The sequence below is a fragment of the Ursus arctos genome, unplaced genomic scaffold, assembly GCF_023065955.2.
Source record: "Ursus arctos isolate Adak ecotype North America unplaced genomic scaffold, UrsArc2.0 scaffold_11, whole genome shotgun sequence".
Lineage (NCBI taxonomy): Eukaryota > Metazoa > Chordata > Mammalia > Carnivora > Ursidae > Ursus > Ursus arctos.
In genome coordinates this window covers 68,280,981-68,298,266 of record NW_026622775.1, presented here as the reverse complement: position 1 = coordinate 68,298,266, position 17,286 = coordinate 68,280,981, and the positions used below count along the sequence as shown (strand labels likewise).

General features: G+C 34.7%; 1 protein-coding gene across 1 annotated transcript; it reads left to right on the top strand.

Moving 5' to 3' along the window:
• Positions 1 to 301: 301 nt before the first annotated feature.
• On the top strand, positions 302 to 16,915 carry ADAMDEC1 (ADAM like decysin 1). The gene is made up of 14 exons (XM_026518979.4): positions 302 to 425; positions 2,382 to 2,497; positions 3,349 to 3,425; positions 4,176 to 4,254; positions 5,725 to 5,801; positions 6,827 to 7,013; positions 7,231 to 7,293; positions 8,029 to 8,100; positions 8,395 to 8,564; positions 8,918 to 8,999; positions 9,682 to 9,812; positions 11,008 to 11,185; positions 14,877 to 14,962; positions 16,224 to 16,915. The coding sequence occupies exons 1-14, from the start codon at positions 338 to 340 to the stop codon at positions 16,228 to 16,230; spliced, it is 1,413 nt and encodes a 470-aa protein (XP_026374764.1). The 5' UTR covers positions 302 to 337; the 3' UTR covers positions 16,231 to 16,915.
• The last annotated feature ends 371 nt before the right edge of the window (positions 16,916 to 17,286 follow it).

Here is a 17,286-nt window from a genome sequence, read left to right as displayed (position 1 = left end):
GGTGGTTCAGTTTGGTGAGTATGCAAATACGCACATAGGCATCTCAGTCTCAGTTGATTCTTTCCCACCACTACAGGAACACCAGGGCCAAGCAGCTGTCCAGATATAAATTCCTTAACAAGCTGTAACCACAGACATAAACACCTCTCTTAAATGAGGAACATTCTCATGATCTTGACACTGCAATTTCTTGGCAATTTCCCAACACTATTAAGAAACATTCCCTAATTTCACAAAGAATGCTTGAGGTTTTCTGTTTTGGGGAGTTTTTTTTTTTTTTCCAATTCGTAAAGAGAAGTAGGGAAGATAAAACTGGACCACTGGGGAGACCAGTTTCATGCTGTGTGGGACTTCTCAGCTATCTGCAGTAGGCAACATGTCTTTGGCACTGCTTTCTGTCCTCTGGCTCATCATTCAAACTCAAGGTAAGCACTAAAATACTGACATTTTATACAAAAATCAAATTATTTAATGCATTTTTAAAGTATCCTTGAGAAAGTAACATTCTTATGTGACCCAAAGATCACTACTGTTTGCATTTTGGTATATTTACTCAATTTACATAAACTCCATGATCATAGTCAAGGTGTTGTAATTGGTGTAATAATTTAGTTAGGATGTACCTGAAATTTTACTTTTCATTCAATAATGCTACTAGATCTATAATTGTATTTTCTAAAACACACAGTCCAAATAACACCAGAGGATTAGCTTCCAGACCAGAAATCAAGAATTTTCTCACCATCTCCAATGTTATCTTGAATAACATTGGTATTTTCTACTCCATAAGGAGACAATCACCTATCAAGACACAATCCGACCAAAAACTGTGCTAGAATGGATGACAAGGAAGACATTTAAGTAAAATTAGCATTAAATAGGACATAATTGCAGTATTAAGCAAAATTAAAACTTAATTGACCAACTGAACACTGTAAGAATAAAATCTATTAAAATTTATTCTAACCTTAGGGCACCTGGGTGGCTCAGTCGGTTAAGCATCTGCCTTCAGCTCAGGTTGCGATCCCAGGGTCCTGCGATGGAGTCCCACACTGGGCTCCTTGCTCAGCAATGAACTATTTCTCCTTCTGCCTGCTGCCCCCACTGCTTGTGCTCTCTCTGACAAATACATAACATCTTTAAAAAAAAATTATTCTAACCTCAACTCCACAACTCTTTACATTAATTGGATTCATATTCTCCATTGATAAAAAAAACTTTTAGTAATATATTTATAAATTTCCTGTTTTCCTGTGTAATGAATCCTCCTTGGGATAACATCATAGCAGAACTCTGGGGGCTGAGTAGGAGAAAATTTTTGCTTGATTATTTTCCTTCAGGTTCTCCATATCAGCCAGGTATAAAACTACTTGTGTTCCCAGGATCACCCTGTCTTTCAGTGGAAAATCGTCTCTAAGCACAGACATTTATTTTAAAAAATATGACTGACCTTACATGAGTGATTGAACAATTAAAAGAAAAAATAGATAAAGTGCACCTGCCATCTTTCTAGACTGGTACTACATAACTTTACATATTTTATGTTATTCAATTTTTACACCAACCTCTAATTTAGATAAGTAAACTGATAGGAAAGCAAAATAACTTTTAGAAGGTCATTTAGCTAGGGCTTAAGACCACATCTTTTGGCTCTGATAAGTTCTTTTCCTACTATATGCAAGCAAATTACAAAATTGTCTATGTAATATTATACCAAGTGTATCAAGAAGGACATTTAGCCTACTTGCTACCTGATTTTCCTACTTGCTATTTGATGCTTTGAAATTGCTTCAATAGGGGATGACAAAAACTTTGCTTCCTATGAAATCTGAAGTCTTAAGGGCAAATGCTAATGAGAGGAAGAACATAATGGTTTATTGTTATAATTAGAAATAAAATAGTGGTTAGTAGAGTCTTCCCTAATAATGAGGTATTACCTGCTTATGAAAAATTTGATTTTTGGAAGGGGTAGCCAGGGGTTGCACCACAAAGAAAAAAAGACATAGAAAGGAAAAACAGAGATCTCTGAGAACACTGAGAGAAAAATCCACAATTTTGAAGAGGACTACAGAAGAAGAGGGATCTGGACTACAGGGCAGAATCCTGGCTCTGATAATCTCCCATGTACTGAGAAATCATCTGAAGAATTATTTCGTCATCTCCCTATCTTTCCAGAATTAACAGATAGAGCAAACGAAAATTTCTTTGTTATCAAAGCTGATAAGGAGAAGGAGGAAGGAGGACCTTTCTTTTCTTAATGCTTACTTTCCGGATGGGAATTCAGTCTTCTATGCCATTTCAACAAAGCCAACCAACCCAAACCAAAACAAAACCCAAGACTTTTAATTTGTGTTATGTTAATATTATCTCTTTTTCTCTAGCAATATCCTTAAAGCAAACACCTGAATTAGAGCTTTATGAAGTAGTTCATCCTAAAAAACTACACATTTTACACAAAAGGGAGATACAGAACAACCAGACAGAGAATGGCAAAGAGGTAAGTAATGTGAATGATAGCGGGATTTCACAACCAGAGAGCCAACAGAGAGACTTTTCACTAATAGAGGTGATGCTTAATAGTTGACTTTTGAAGCCCATATTCACAGCTCCTCTTTGTCCAGGAAAGAATACGGGATTCTCAGAATGCTTTTACATTTAAGCAGTAGGAAGAGAGTTAACGGCTTCACCTGTTCAGAAAGAATAAAGCTACTTAGACATTTCTCCAAGTTTGGAGGCTAGGGGAAAGCACAGGAAGGAAAGCCATTTTCTAGAAAGAAAGGTATCCTGCCAAGTTCACCAAACCATACCCTCACTTCCTGCCCCACAGAATTGCCTCCTCCTTGGCCATTTTGTCTATAATGGAGAATTCAACATTATTTCATTAATTAGCAAGATTTACAAAATTTATTAAAGATATTAACTCTTCATTACATTGTTGCTAATATTTATAATTTTCACTTAATTCTTAGTAGTTCTTAGTTTTCTTTAGTATATTTTGTTTGGTTTTAAGGTAATAAAAATATGTGCCTTATTATTATACCATTAGTGATCCATTAAGATATACAGGACAGGATACTGTACAGTAGAGAAATTAATAAGTTCTTATCTTACATAGTACAGTTAGTTTAATCTGAGTATTATTACTGCATTATTGTACTTTTTGGAAATCCATCTTAATGTATGATTTGTGTTTTATTTTATATATTTAAGTATATAAAAGAACTATTTTATATTTTAGGTACTTGTAATTTTTCTTCTATATATGCTACATGTATCATTGTATTATAATTATTTTAGATAGACTCAGAAATATAAATTGATAGCAGTATATCATTAAATATTTTTTAGGAAAGATATGAACCTGAACTTCAGTATCAGATTACGTTAAATGGAGAAGAAGTTGTTCTTCACCTGCAAAAAAGCAAGTAAGTTGTACTTCCTGAAAGTTTAATCACTAGAATATTAACAGAATATGGAAAAGTAAACCTTCTTGAGACTCTATTTAGTGTGATTTGAGATAGAAGACATGTAACATGTTGAGGTTTAGATGTTACTAGATTGTGCTAATGTTAGCTAAGAAGGTTGTTGCTTTCTAAGGAAATTATATGCAACGTATAAAGCAAAGAGAGCAACACAGATAAATGTTTTTCTTCCTTAATACTTCTCCCAATTTACTGAAAATCTTTTCTACCCATATGAACTCAAATTTTTGACGTGGCTTCCCATTATTTTTATAAGAACATATGTAAGGGTCATTCAGGGCACAGAGCCTTGAGACATCCCTGGAGATGGGGCTCCACCAAATTCTCCATCTGTTCGTAAACTTCTTCCTGATACATGGTCTTTTATGAATGTTTGTGACCCAGAACCCTTCAGAGACCCTCTAGAGGCTGGGTCTTTGATGCAAAGAGTCCCAAAATAACCCATTTGAGGATAGAGAATTTGTAGCTGAAAAGTATCTGGGGGCATTTTTTCTCTTGAACCTAATGGGCATAATTAATGCTTTGATTTGCTTCAGCAACGTTCCAACGTTGGAAAAGGATTAATAGGTCAGAATGTCTGCTGTTTCTCACTGTAGACGTAATCATTCTTTTACTGCTAAAGGTCATGTCAGGAACAATAAATAGTCCTTATTATCACCCTAAGTGTATCTTGCAAATTTTTGAACTTTGCAGACATCTCCTGGGGCCAAACTACACTGAAACATATTACTCACCCAGAGGAGAGGAAATCACTACAAGCCCTCAGAACATGGTAGGTTCTGAATGCTTTCTGGGACTCTTTCTGAGATCTGCCACTTATGTTGTAAGATGCATAGGTCCTAGGACAGCTAAAAAAGAAATCAAAGGGCTTGGAAACAAGGTGCTTGTCTATGACCAATAAGACAACAGATGAAAATATTAAAAAATCATAGTCATCATTTTTTAAAGGTAAGGACAGTAAGAGGCTTCCAAGTATTGCATTTGCAGAAGCAACAACAAGTCCACTTTCCCCTAAACCATCTTATCAAAAGGTTAGAAATATTCTGCCCGCTGGCTACTTGAAACATCATATAATTAATTATTATTTTTGAACAATATATGCATATATCCTGAGGTGAGAAATGGAATATCAATTATTTAATTAATTTAATTTTATATCTCATTAAACCGCCATGCAATAGATAATGCCAAGGCCTAGATGCCAGACATAGAAAATCAATGCCAAGGTAAGAACAGAAAGAGAACACAAAAAGACAATTATGAAGTATTACCAAACTAAGTGAATTTCTCAGAGCCACTCTCCTTGGGCACCCCCAAACATGTATGTGTGTATAAAAAGACAAAACTTCAGTCACAAAATGGCTCTTTGTTCCCTTCTCACATAAAATTTCTCATTTCATGGATATCTGGATTTTTGTTAACATTTAAATTAATTCATGCTCAAGTGTGAATGGCTGATGGTATCTTAATTTGGTATCTTTTCCAAGTCCTCTACAAGAAAATGTTTATGATGACAAGGTTTCTTCCAAATCAAGAAAAACATAGAATTTCAGACCCTTAAAACAAATCAGTTTATTCTGAACAGAGTTTATTCAATAGCTTTGTTGGATCATTCTACATAAGTGACCCCTTACTTTGCTTATATGGAGCACCAACTATGTCTGAATCTGTAGTTGTGAACAATTTTCTGTGGTTTTGATGCTGGTAAAGGGATTCAACTAACACACCAATTAAAATGAGTTGGACCAGCCCCATGACGGGCTTAGGAATGGTAGTGTGACTTCTTAAGAACCCTGGAATCTAGAAAAATGGGTACCTCATTTTATTGATATGTGATGCACAGTGACTTAGGGACTCAGCACAGGAAAGCCAGATTCTCAAAAGTGGGTGCTCAAACCTGAGAGCTCTCTAGGTGTACTGTCAATCCCAGGGGGGCTGGCCACTTCTCAGATGCGGCATTGCTTTCACCGTGAGCCCTTTTAAGTTCACACTCCTTGGACTTTTCTTTCGTGCAATTAGTGCCAGAAAGAAAATCAATCATCAAATATGGAGTTTCCAGGATCAGTAGTGGAACAGGTCGTAAAATCTCTGAAGTTATCACTGTTTTTGTTTCTGGGAACTGGTCTGGCTGCCACCATAATTTGAAGAACCTTCCTACGTATTCAAAATAACAGCTTTTACCACAACTGTGATATGTTTATTCTTGTAGTTAAAAATATATATTTCTTTATCCCATCTTTAGGAACATTGCTACTATAAAGGACACATACTAAATGAAAAGGATTCTGTTGCCAGCATTAGTACTTGTAATGGGTTGAGGTGAGTCACTTGCAAAAATGTTAAACATTAAGTACCATTCTATTACACAGAATTGAGTCTTCCTGGACATTTCCTGTCTTCTTATTAATCTTGGTAAAATCTTCTGCATAGATAAAATGCTGTTAAAATGAAGATTAAAGTATCACCTTTGCAATCATTTTATAATTATGTTTAACATAATTTTTAACAGTGTATGCTTTCACACATACATGCACATGTGTGATAATTTTGTTTACAAAAATAATTCTTGCCAATTAGGGAAATTTTGGAAAGTAAGAAAAAGTATAAATAAGAAAATACCAACCAAAAAATTGTGTTTAGGAGTGACTACCATCATTAACATTTTGTCATGTTTGCAGCCTTCATGCATATAGACATATATCTTTTACATGGTTGAAATATGAAATAAAATATATATAATTTTTCTTCTAACATATTTCATGCCACATGATATCATAAGCCTTTCCCATATCATAAAATACCTTCACAGACGTAATTTTTAATGACTATCTATGCTGTATTTGTAATCCTCCATCATATGAGTTCATTTTATATTTCTGAACTGATTTTCTTACTAAAAAGAAGAATTCTCTAAGCTACCACTAGTTACAACCTGTTCCTCTGGCTGATTTGCTCATGATTCTTTCTCTTCTCTGGGGTTCTCAGTATCTAAACACCTCTTTACTCTGTCCTCCATGATATTCCTAGGACCTGCCAAAAAATGTTTTCTAAGAGTATAAATAAACTATGGACAAATATTTATTGAGCTTATGATATAAACTCTAAAATCTTTGGGATAGCTTCATCTTAGCAATTTTTGTTCAGAATTTTCTAGTAAATAATATAGACTTCATTCTACTATTGGCCAGTACTGATTATAACTTAAATTAGCAAAAGTTAGCTGGAAGGCCTCTGAATGAAAACTGTATGTGTGAGCTTTGGATTTAGGGAGAGGTATACTCTGTTCTGATCAGTATTGTGACTCTGTGGCAAAGAATCTTGAAATGAGTCTCTGTATCTCACAGGGGATACTTCACACATCATGACCAAAGATACATGATAAAGCCTCTGAAAAGCACAGACCAAGAAGAACACGCTGTGCTCACATATAACCAGGAGGAGCTGGACCTGGCTAATCACACTTGTGGTGTAAGAAGTGTTGGCAGGAAACAGGGCCGTATTCGAACCTCCAGGTCACTCAAAAGCCCAGAGGTAAGTGTAGATTTCCTGTGTCATTGTTTCTTCCAATTATCTCAGCAATGATATATGGTATACCATTGTGCTCAACAGTTACTGGTACAGGTAAAGCCAATAATTCATTTACTTATTTAATTTAATTTCCCTCTGGAAAAAAAAAATCTCATTGCAAGTTTTTCAATCTTTTAGAATAAAGATGATTATTAATGATGTTATTTTACTCTTTGTAAAGCAAGAAGACTTTCTTCAGGCTGAGAAATACATTGATCTCTTGTTGGTGCTGGATAATGCCTTTGTGAGTATGAAATATGTATGCTTCTTGGGCAGTTAAGTCAACTTTTAAGTTTTCTTATCAAACGAACAAAGGAATTAAGCTATCCTAGCTGAAAATGCAGACTCTGGCTACCTGATTGTCATGTCTTTTCTAACTGCCTTGCTGGCTGTAGTTCTTTTTTTTATATAATAATTTTTTATTATATTCTGTTAGTCTCATTCACTCGCTGACCCTTTAATATCCACCTGCTGCCAATATATTCAGATATTGGAAGTATTCTTATACAAGATAGCTGTAAGAAATCAACCATAATAATGAAAAACAAAAAAGAATGGGTTATTAAAATATTTTTAAAATTCTAACTCTATTATGTAATTATAAAGTAGATACAAAATTATATGTATTTTACAAATTATACTTATAGCCATAAAAATACTATAACCTGTGATCCTAAAGTAGCAAATATTGTTTTATAATCAAATTTTAATAATACTGAAATTGTTAGAAATATTGAAATTGTTAATTTGATTTCCTCGAGTTAAAAATGAAAAACACTGATAATATAAGAATTTCTACTTCTTTTCTTACCAAAAAATTCTGACCTTTAAAAAGATTTTGTTGAAACACGGTGTTATATAAGTCAGACATGAATGAATACACATTTACTTATGTTGAAATGTATAATTTTTCTTAAAATGTTAAATCCTGTACCACATCAACTTTTTAAAAATTATGTTTGCATTTTGTACTTTACAGTATAACACATATAAGGGGAATCTAACTTTGATAAGAAGCTTTGTGTTTGATGTGATGAACCTACTCAATGTGGTAAGATATTTGTCCTGTAAACATGTATTTCCACATACAAGCTTGGGTCTTCCCTATGGTTTCACCAAATAAGGAGTTGGGAGGGTCACAATGGCTTAATGTCAGCAGTTTTGGGAAATTTAGCAGGCAAGGATCAACATCAAGGTAAAAATCACATGTACTATAGCAAAGGCAACTTCCAGGATTTCTATTTTCAAAATATTATACACTTATCCATCACTTATGGTCAACAAAAGATCTAAGACAATAAAGAAATCTCAAACATTTTAATGAAGAAAAATGCTCTTCCCACAGATTTATAATACCATAGATGTTCAAGTGGCATTGGTAGGTATGGAAATCTGGTCAGATGGTGATAAGATCAAGGTGGTAGCCAACGCAGGTGACACTTTTAACAACTTTCTGAATTGGCATCGTTCTAACCTGGGAAAAATGAAGATACATGACCATGCACAGCTACTCAGGTGAGCATATGCTGGCTGGGGCCAGGTGTATGTAGGCAGAGTGGAGAGTTAACCCAAAAGGTTCTTGGCAGAGAATTCTGTTCAGTTATATCTCCCCAATCAGTTGTCAGAGAGCCTGAAATTCTACCAGTAGGAATTCACCTGTAAGAATGTGAAGACCCATGTTTACTAAACGAACTCCTGGATCTGGTGATCATCTGTGATCATATAATGCTATGGAACAGCAGAAACATTTCTGGAGCCTAGTGAATATAAAAAGGGTGGAACAACACAGGAAATCTAAAACATAATTGACAAAAGCTAATGGCTCCAAAGACTCAGATCCTGACAATAGATCTTTAATTTTCACACAGTGGAATTGGTTTCAACCATGGACGTGTAGGAATGGCAGCCTCGAATTCCTTGTGTTCCCCAGCTTCGGTTGCTGTTATTGAGGTTTGTAAACTCACAGTAAGGCTCCCTGTGGTTCTGTGTCCTCTGTGAAGACCAGAATGATGCCTTATACAGAGTTAGCCTGAAGAACATTTGCTGAGTCAGTAAATAAAAGTAGAAATGAACCTACTGGTAAATCATTACGCTGAAGGTATCTTGGATTGTGAAACAGAATATCTCCTTACATTGGGCCTTCCAGAAGTCTTCATTCTTTAGTTGTATTAGGGAATAAGAACAGGAAGACTGGAACAGAAAGGGAACCCAGATGCCCTCTGTGGCCTGAGCCAACTTCAAATTATCTTCAGTATCAATGGTCAGAGAGGTCAGAGAAGGTGCATTTTGGTGTCATATGGCCAAGTACTACCTATGTCAAGCATTATGACAATAGGTTTTGGAGGCCTTTGAACATCTAGTGTGGTACTTCCTAGGTAGAATGTAATTACCTTAATTTACTCCTTGTTTACCAAGAACTCCTCATTAGCTCAGAAAATATTTATTGAACACTGATTCAACGGTTAGATTCACAGAAGCCAGCCATTTCAAATGTTAATTCAGCATTTTACAATAGCCGATGACAGGGAAAGAAAGTTAATAACTCATTATTTTTCATCTGTCAAACTATTCTATTAAACTAGGAAATAACTGAATATAAGTAATAGATCTTTCTTCTTTTTTTTTTTTCCAGGCTAAGACAAAGAATAATGTGGCTCTTGTAGGAGTGATGTCACATGAGTTGGGTCATGTCCTTGGTATGCCCGATGTTCCATATTATACCAAGTGTCCCTCAGGGAGTTGTGTGATGAATCAATACCTGAGGTGAGACCTTGTCACCCTTGAGAAAAATATATATATTCTTATATCTTAAAGAATTCAGATTCAGTCTATATAGTGAATGGGTATTTTTTGCCAAGGGCTATGAATCACATTAATTCACCCTATAGTCTCTTGATGCACAGGTTTTACCAGCTTATCGGGGCTCATTATTTAAGATTTCCAAGTATGCCAAGTTAGAGATGATGAGTATGGTAACTGTGTTATTTTAACTTAAAATAACTTTAGCATTAAATAACATATTTTTTAACAATAGCCAAGATGAAAGCAACCTAAGTGTCCATCAATAAATGAATGGATTAAGAAAATGCTACACGCACACACACACACACACACACACACACACAGAGACAGTGGGATATTACTCAGCCATAAAGAAGAACAAAATCTTGCCATTCGTGTCAACATGGATAGACCTAGAGGGTATTATGCTAAGTGGAATAAATCAAACAGAAAAAGACAAATATATCATTATTTTACTTATAAATGCAATCTAAAACATAAAACTAATTAACAAACAAATGAACAAACAGACAGAAACAGAAATATACTCATAAATACAGAGAATAAACGTGGTTAACAGTGGGGTAGGGGATGGGTAAAATAGGTGAAGGGGATTAAGAGGTACAACTTCTATTAAATAATAATATGTTTTCCAAAAATATGTATCTAATTAAGATAATGATGACAGTCATATATCTCCATCACTAATCACTCAATCCATTTTTATGTTATTATTAATTAGCTTCTAAGCCAGTCACTTTGCAAGGACTTGGGATAGAAAAATAAAAAAAGAATACCTTTCTCATGAATAGGTAGAGAAATACATCCACTTATATCCAAATATATCCTAAGTCTGCAATTCTTCCCTTTCACTAATTCATTATTATTATCTCTTACCTCTCAGCCCTCAATGGTGATCACAAATGGTGAGACTCATTCATCATTCGTGCCATTTAGGACAGTACTGAATCCACACAGGAATTTAAAATCTTCCAGTTCCACAAGTTCAATTTTCCTAGTGTAATATGTATGCTCTTTCATCCTCCACATGTGACATAGTGCAGTCCTAAACAGATACTGAATTTGGAGTTCCCATTGAACCAGGTGATAGAGTTAGACAAGTCAGATTCTCATGTTAATTTATCACTAGATATCATGATTTTTCTTCTCTTTACAGTTCAAAATTCCCAAAGGATTTCAGTACAACCTGCCTTTCACATTTTGAGAAATACATTTTATCTCAAAGACCAAAGTGCCTACTGCAAGCACCAATTCCTAAAAACATAATAACACAACCGGTGTGTGGGAACCAACTTCTGGAATTAGGAGAAGACTGTGATTGTGGCTCTCCTAAGGTATGAAAATATCCACAGTTTAAAAATTTATTAGAGAGTTATTGCAGCATGAGAATTATGCTGTTTTCTTTTTCTTTTCCTTCTTCAGGGAATGTTCTTTTGGAAATTCTTTCTAAAGACAAACATGGCATCATAGTAAAAAAAATAGGGTTGCACTTGTGGTTTTCTTTTTTTTTTAAGGTTTTATTTATTTATTTATTTATTTATTTATTTATCTATTTATTGAGAGAGAGAGAGAGACAGTGCAAACAAGGGGAGGGGCAAAAGGGAGGGAGAGGGGGCAGGGAGAAAATCCTAAGCAGACTCCACACTGAGCACAAAACCCTACATGGGGCTCGATCTCACAACCCTGTGTTCATGACCTAAGCTGAAACCAAGAGTTGGAAGCTTAACTGACTGAGCCACCCAGGTGCCCCACACTAGTATTTTTAATACTGATTTTAGCCATATTTTGAAAGGCATTTCAAAAGCCAGCATACACTTATGGGATGATTGTATAAAGTTCAATGTAAAGAAGTAAATCTTTAACATGTCACTTACAATCTTTCCTAGACATATTGGTCAGAAATTCTTAAATCACCTAGTCACAGTTGATCATTTGTTTAATGAAAACAATTACAAATCTAGAAGAAAGTTCTCTCCATGAAGAGAGCTGGCCTTCCTTCACCAAGCCAGTGTATAAACCAGAAAGCAAACGAAACAGAGGAGAAAAAGAAAAATCACATAAACCTGGAGAAAATGGGATATTAATATAAAACATCTAAGATAATTACTATAATTCTGCTAATCTTTATAAAAATCTGACACCTGCAAGGTATCAGTATACTGTAAAGAATGTCTCTGATAAAATATTGGCCAGCAATCCCACACTAGTTTCTAAGAGAACATTCTGATTTCCTAGTAATCTTCTCTTGCTTTAAGACTGAAAAAAAATGAGTTACTATTTGAAGAGATTTTTTTTATGTGTCAATCAGCAAAATAAATTTTTAAGCACACCATATCTCCTTTATTACTCACAACAAACCTACAGAATGGGTTTTGTTATTATCCCAATTTAGAGAAGTGAGACTCAGAAAAGTTAAGTAACTAGTTCCAAAGATCCAAAGCCAGTAATGAATGAAGCCTGTGGCAACCCAAGATTAATTCATTACTTTAAGAGGCTCTATGACAATGGAGAGGGCATAAATTTTCTCTGTCCTTCAGTTATTTATTCAGACATTTTAAGCTGTTGAATTACATTAGTAGATTTCATGGTGTGACTTAATCATTTGTAAAAAGAGTACTACAAATACTCTTTCAGTTAGAATGAAATGCGAAATAATGGAAATGATTTGTAACTTTATAATAGGTTAGATATAAGTTTATCTCATTCCTACTTGCTTGCATTCCCATATGGCTTCTTGGGTGGAAGACCACTGAAACTGTTCACAACCCAGGGTACTTCTGATCTCAGCAGGCCCAGGGCCTGTAGTCAGTGCACACTGACAAAGAGAGACAGGGAGAGAGAGAAACACCGTCTATGTGATGGGTGAGGTCTAATATTCTCTATCAGCCAGCTCCTGTATGGCTTCCATTTTGTGTTGATTTTCTTCTTAAGGAGTTGAATAAAACTAGAGGTCAGACTTACGAACAGCTGAATTTTAAATAGCTGTTTTCCTATCTAAAAAGTAGTATATAAACATTATATAGTATCTTTTAGTGAAAAATCCAATTTTCCATGATCCCATATGCTATTTTACTATTTTTATGTACCCATTTAGGTCTTTTTCTAGATCTTAAAAACAACCATTCTACCGATCTACCTAGATATTATCACACAAGCATCACACACTATTTTAGTGACTTTAGTCATAGAACACATTTTAATATCTGCAGTGCCAAGTGTGTTCATTTTTTGAGGTGGAATATGCATTGTCATTCTTCAGTGTTCATTCTCCCATATAACTTGGTATTTTTTTTTGGTCAGTTTGCTCATAAATACAACTGAGATTCTGATTGAAATGCATGAAATTCATATTTTGCTCTGAGGGTCACTGGGATTTTCATGATATGATTGTTTTATTGTTTTAATTTTTTAAAAGATTTTATTTATTTATTTGAGAGAGAGAGAGAGAGAAAGACAGCAACAGAGATAGCCAGAGAGAGCACAAGCTGGGTGAGGGGCAAAGGGAGAAGCAGACGCCTTGCTGAGCGGGGAGCCTGATGTGGGGCTCAATTCCAGGACCCCAGAATCATGACCTGACCCAAAGGCAGATGCTTAACGACTGAGCCACCCAGGCGCCCCTCGATATAAATATAAAGTTCTTCATGTAGTTCTTGCATATGATGAAGCTCTTTTCTATTTTTCTTTTTGCTATTAGTATGTGTAATGTTTACTTTTTTATATTAGGTTCTACTTTATTACTCCTTTTGATGCTATTTTATTATTATCTTAAAAAGTGACTTTATTTTAAAAAGTGACTCATCTATTGTTTTTAGAGTTGATTCTCTATTTTTTCCCAGGTCAAATATTTTACTACATATAAAGAATGAAAATGTGATTTATACTTTCCAATTATTATTATACTTTCATATCTTTTCTCTCTCATAGCATTTGTCATAATTTTCATAAAAATATAGACTATGAATAATCCATGTCTTACTATTTATTTTATTAGTTATATTTTTGCTATTTATTAGATAGATTTTCTTTCTTTCTTTATAGATTATCTTTATTTTCTAATCTTTGCCATCTATCACAATAATATTAGTTGTTTTTTACCCTCAGTCTCTTAATGTGATGGATGATATCACTTTATTCTGTATTGTGCAGACACCCTTGTATTTTTGGTGAAAAAAAAAACCCTGCATAGTTGTAATGGAGAGTTATAATATTAATAATCTGTTGTTCTGTTAATATTTTATTCAAGTTTTTGCATTTATATTCAAAAATGAGAATTGTGTATGTGTATGTATGCATGTGTGCGTGTGTATATGTATGGGTGAGTATGTATACATGTGTATGTGTGTGTATGTGTTCATGTATGTATGTGTGTATGCATACGTGTGTGTAAATGTGTGTGTGCATGTGTGTGTGTGTGTGTGTGTGTATTCATTACCAGCTGTCATTATCAGAATCATGCAGGCTTAGTAAAATAAATTGAGAGTTTTAAATTTTTTTCCTACCTTCAAATAGTTTGAATAGTATAGAAATATTCTTCTTGGAAGTTTTAAATTAATTTACATGTAATATCATCTAGGTCAAATCTATTTGTGGTAATTCTTGGATAATTCTATTTTTGTCCTTTTAAGAGTAGTTTTCATTGCACTTAACATTATTTTCTATTATTGTCTCCTTGGTCATTTCTTCTGGAATCTGTATAGTAGAGTAATTTAGTTTAAAAAGTGAAATTTCTGGGGCGCCTGGGTGGCACAGCGGTTAAAGCATCTGCCTTCGGCTCAGGGCGTGATCCTGGCGTTACGGGATCGAGCCCCACATCAGGCTCCTCCACTATGAGCCTGCTTCTTCCTCTCCCACTCCCCCTGCTTGTGTTCCCTCTCTCACTGGCTGTCTCTATCTCTGTCAAATAAATAAATAAAATCTTTAAAAAAAAAAGTGAAATTTCTTTGCCATCTTGTACTAAAATTGTACGCACCTGGTCTATAGAAAAAAATGCTGAACCCACTTTCCCATCGTGTGTGTGTTTTAAAGGAATGTTCCAATCCTTGCTGTGAGGCCATGACCTGTAAATTAAAATCTGAAGCTGATTGTAGAGGAGACACTATGAACCATATCATGTAAGACATTTTTTTCTCTTTCTTTGTTCCCAAATATTTTCTCACTTTTATTTCAGATTTGAGAAAGATGTGTCACTGAGTTCTGCAATACAATAAAACAAAATTCACTTCACATTTTTATTAATTTTTTGAAATTTTTATTGTTTATTTTTTAATATTTTTTACTTCATATTTTTAAAATAATTCAATTTCAGAAAAGAAAAAAGAAAGCCGCCACACTGAACAAAAACAACTCAGGGTTGTGTGTTTACTAATATACTAATGAGAACAGTAGCTACATGGTCATCTGGGAGATGTGAGATTAAGACTGCTTAAATCTACGCTAAAAACTATAAATTTCTGTGAGGTTGTAATGAGTTTAATACAAACTAAGATGAGGGAAAGAAAAGTTCATTTAAAAAAACCCTCTGTTGATTAAGAGCTGATAATTGTAATTTAAAAGGTAGTCAGAAAATCAGTAACATTTAAGAACATATACTATATGATTTGACAGTTTTCTTCCTTTTAAGTGTTCCAATAAACTATAATCTATGTATTACTCTTGGGTTTTATAGAATCCTACATCAGTTGGGCTAGAGATTCCAACTGCTCTGACTGAATATGGTATTTGTTTCAGTGAAAAATAGTCTCTGAACAACAAAAATCATAAATGGGGAAAAATTCAGGATAAAATACACGGAAAGTGCTATTACTCCCCACTCCCTCCCCTGAATCTTTTCTGGAATTGAACCTGCAGAAACATTATAAAGGGAATAATTGACTCAGAAACCATCGACTACCACTTCCTTAAGAAAGGACCAGCCAGGTCCTAAGACGAGGAGCAGCACCCATTCCTTCAGCAAGCCCCATTTGACCCGGACCGTGTGATCCACTCTGCAGGGAACTCTGGAAATTATGCCCATCTTCTTATTTGGTCACAGAGACAAAAACTTAGCATCTCAAAAGATACCCATTCAACCCCTCAGGGGCTTGGAATGATAGGTGTACATGTCCCATTACTGGGCAAGATTGGCAATCTAGTATCATGGAAAGGAAATGGACTCAGGAAACTTCACTTCTTTTCTTAGTTCTGCCCAAAACTAGCTGTGGGACTTCAAACCAAGTTATTTAATTAGTGTTCTCACCTACAAAATGGAGCTACTGTTGTTGTCACCCAGTAGGGTTCTTAGTATTATTTAAACTTTATAAATGTTATCAATGTTACATAATATTTTATAATTTGTAATAACCGTGGCTTCCAATTTTTTTTTATTTTAATCAGACAATGAATCAAAGAATCTACTTCATTGAGATGCTCTTTGCTAGGACAAGAATGAAGAAATCTAAACATCCCAGGAATCTCGTATTTAGATATATTTTGCTTTTCACTTGGCATTGTACTTCTTACATTGTTATCAGTCCAGCCAAGAGGTAAATGTACTCAGTGAAATTTCCTGTTTTCTAAAGCCTGATCTTTATGTATTTTTAAGGATGGTGAAGGTTGTTGCCTAGCTCTGCTCTTTGGAGAATGAAAGAAATTAGCCCTTGACCAAAACCCCTCAAATTATGCAAGCTCAATCAGAACTGTAAAATGACAAGTGGCTTATGTTTTTACCCCACTTTCATGTTACTAGTATAGCCCATGACAAAATAAGACCCCTTGATGAGTGAAGCCTTTGGTGGGAGAAGGGAGAACAGAATTCATGTGTCATGTACCGATCCTCAGTATTCCACTTACCTTGCTCTTAGAAGTGAGATAGTTGTCTGTATCATGTGTCTGTATCATGTCAAGATTAACTAAGCATAAACATTTTTCATTTTGTCTTGTATAATCCTCTCACCATCACAGATAGTGTTAATTTTGAGAAATCTTCATGCTCACAATTTAGCCTAACCATCAAGGAATGCTTCATCCATCTGTTGATTTAATGTACCCTATAATGTCAATGAATAAAACCACAACTTTTTGAGCCTCTTGTGTGTGGTCATTTTCAAAAATGAATATTTTCCAGCTTTGTTGTAGGTTTGCATTAGGTGTTAAAGTCTCACATAATTAATTTGACTATTTCCCCTGTGGTCCTCTAATAGTGTTGCCACAGGCAACCAGGCATCACCATGTGAAGATGAAAAAAGAAGGCCACACCATCTTTTAATGTCCAAAATGAAATGACTTGAGGCCTGTCACACAAGAAGATTAGATTTCTTTCTGAGGTTTCTTTCTTTACAAATTTTTTAACAATTATTGAAAAAAATTACTCAAAATTCCACTGATGCTTATACTGGGAGAACAGGAGATGAGAGATACATCTAAAGATTGGGCTTTGAAAAGAACAACCTTCCAGAAA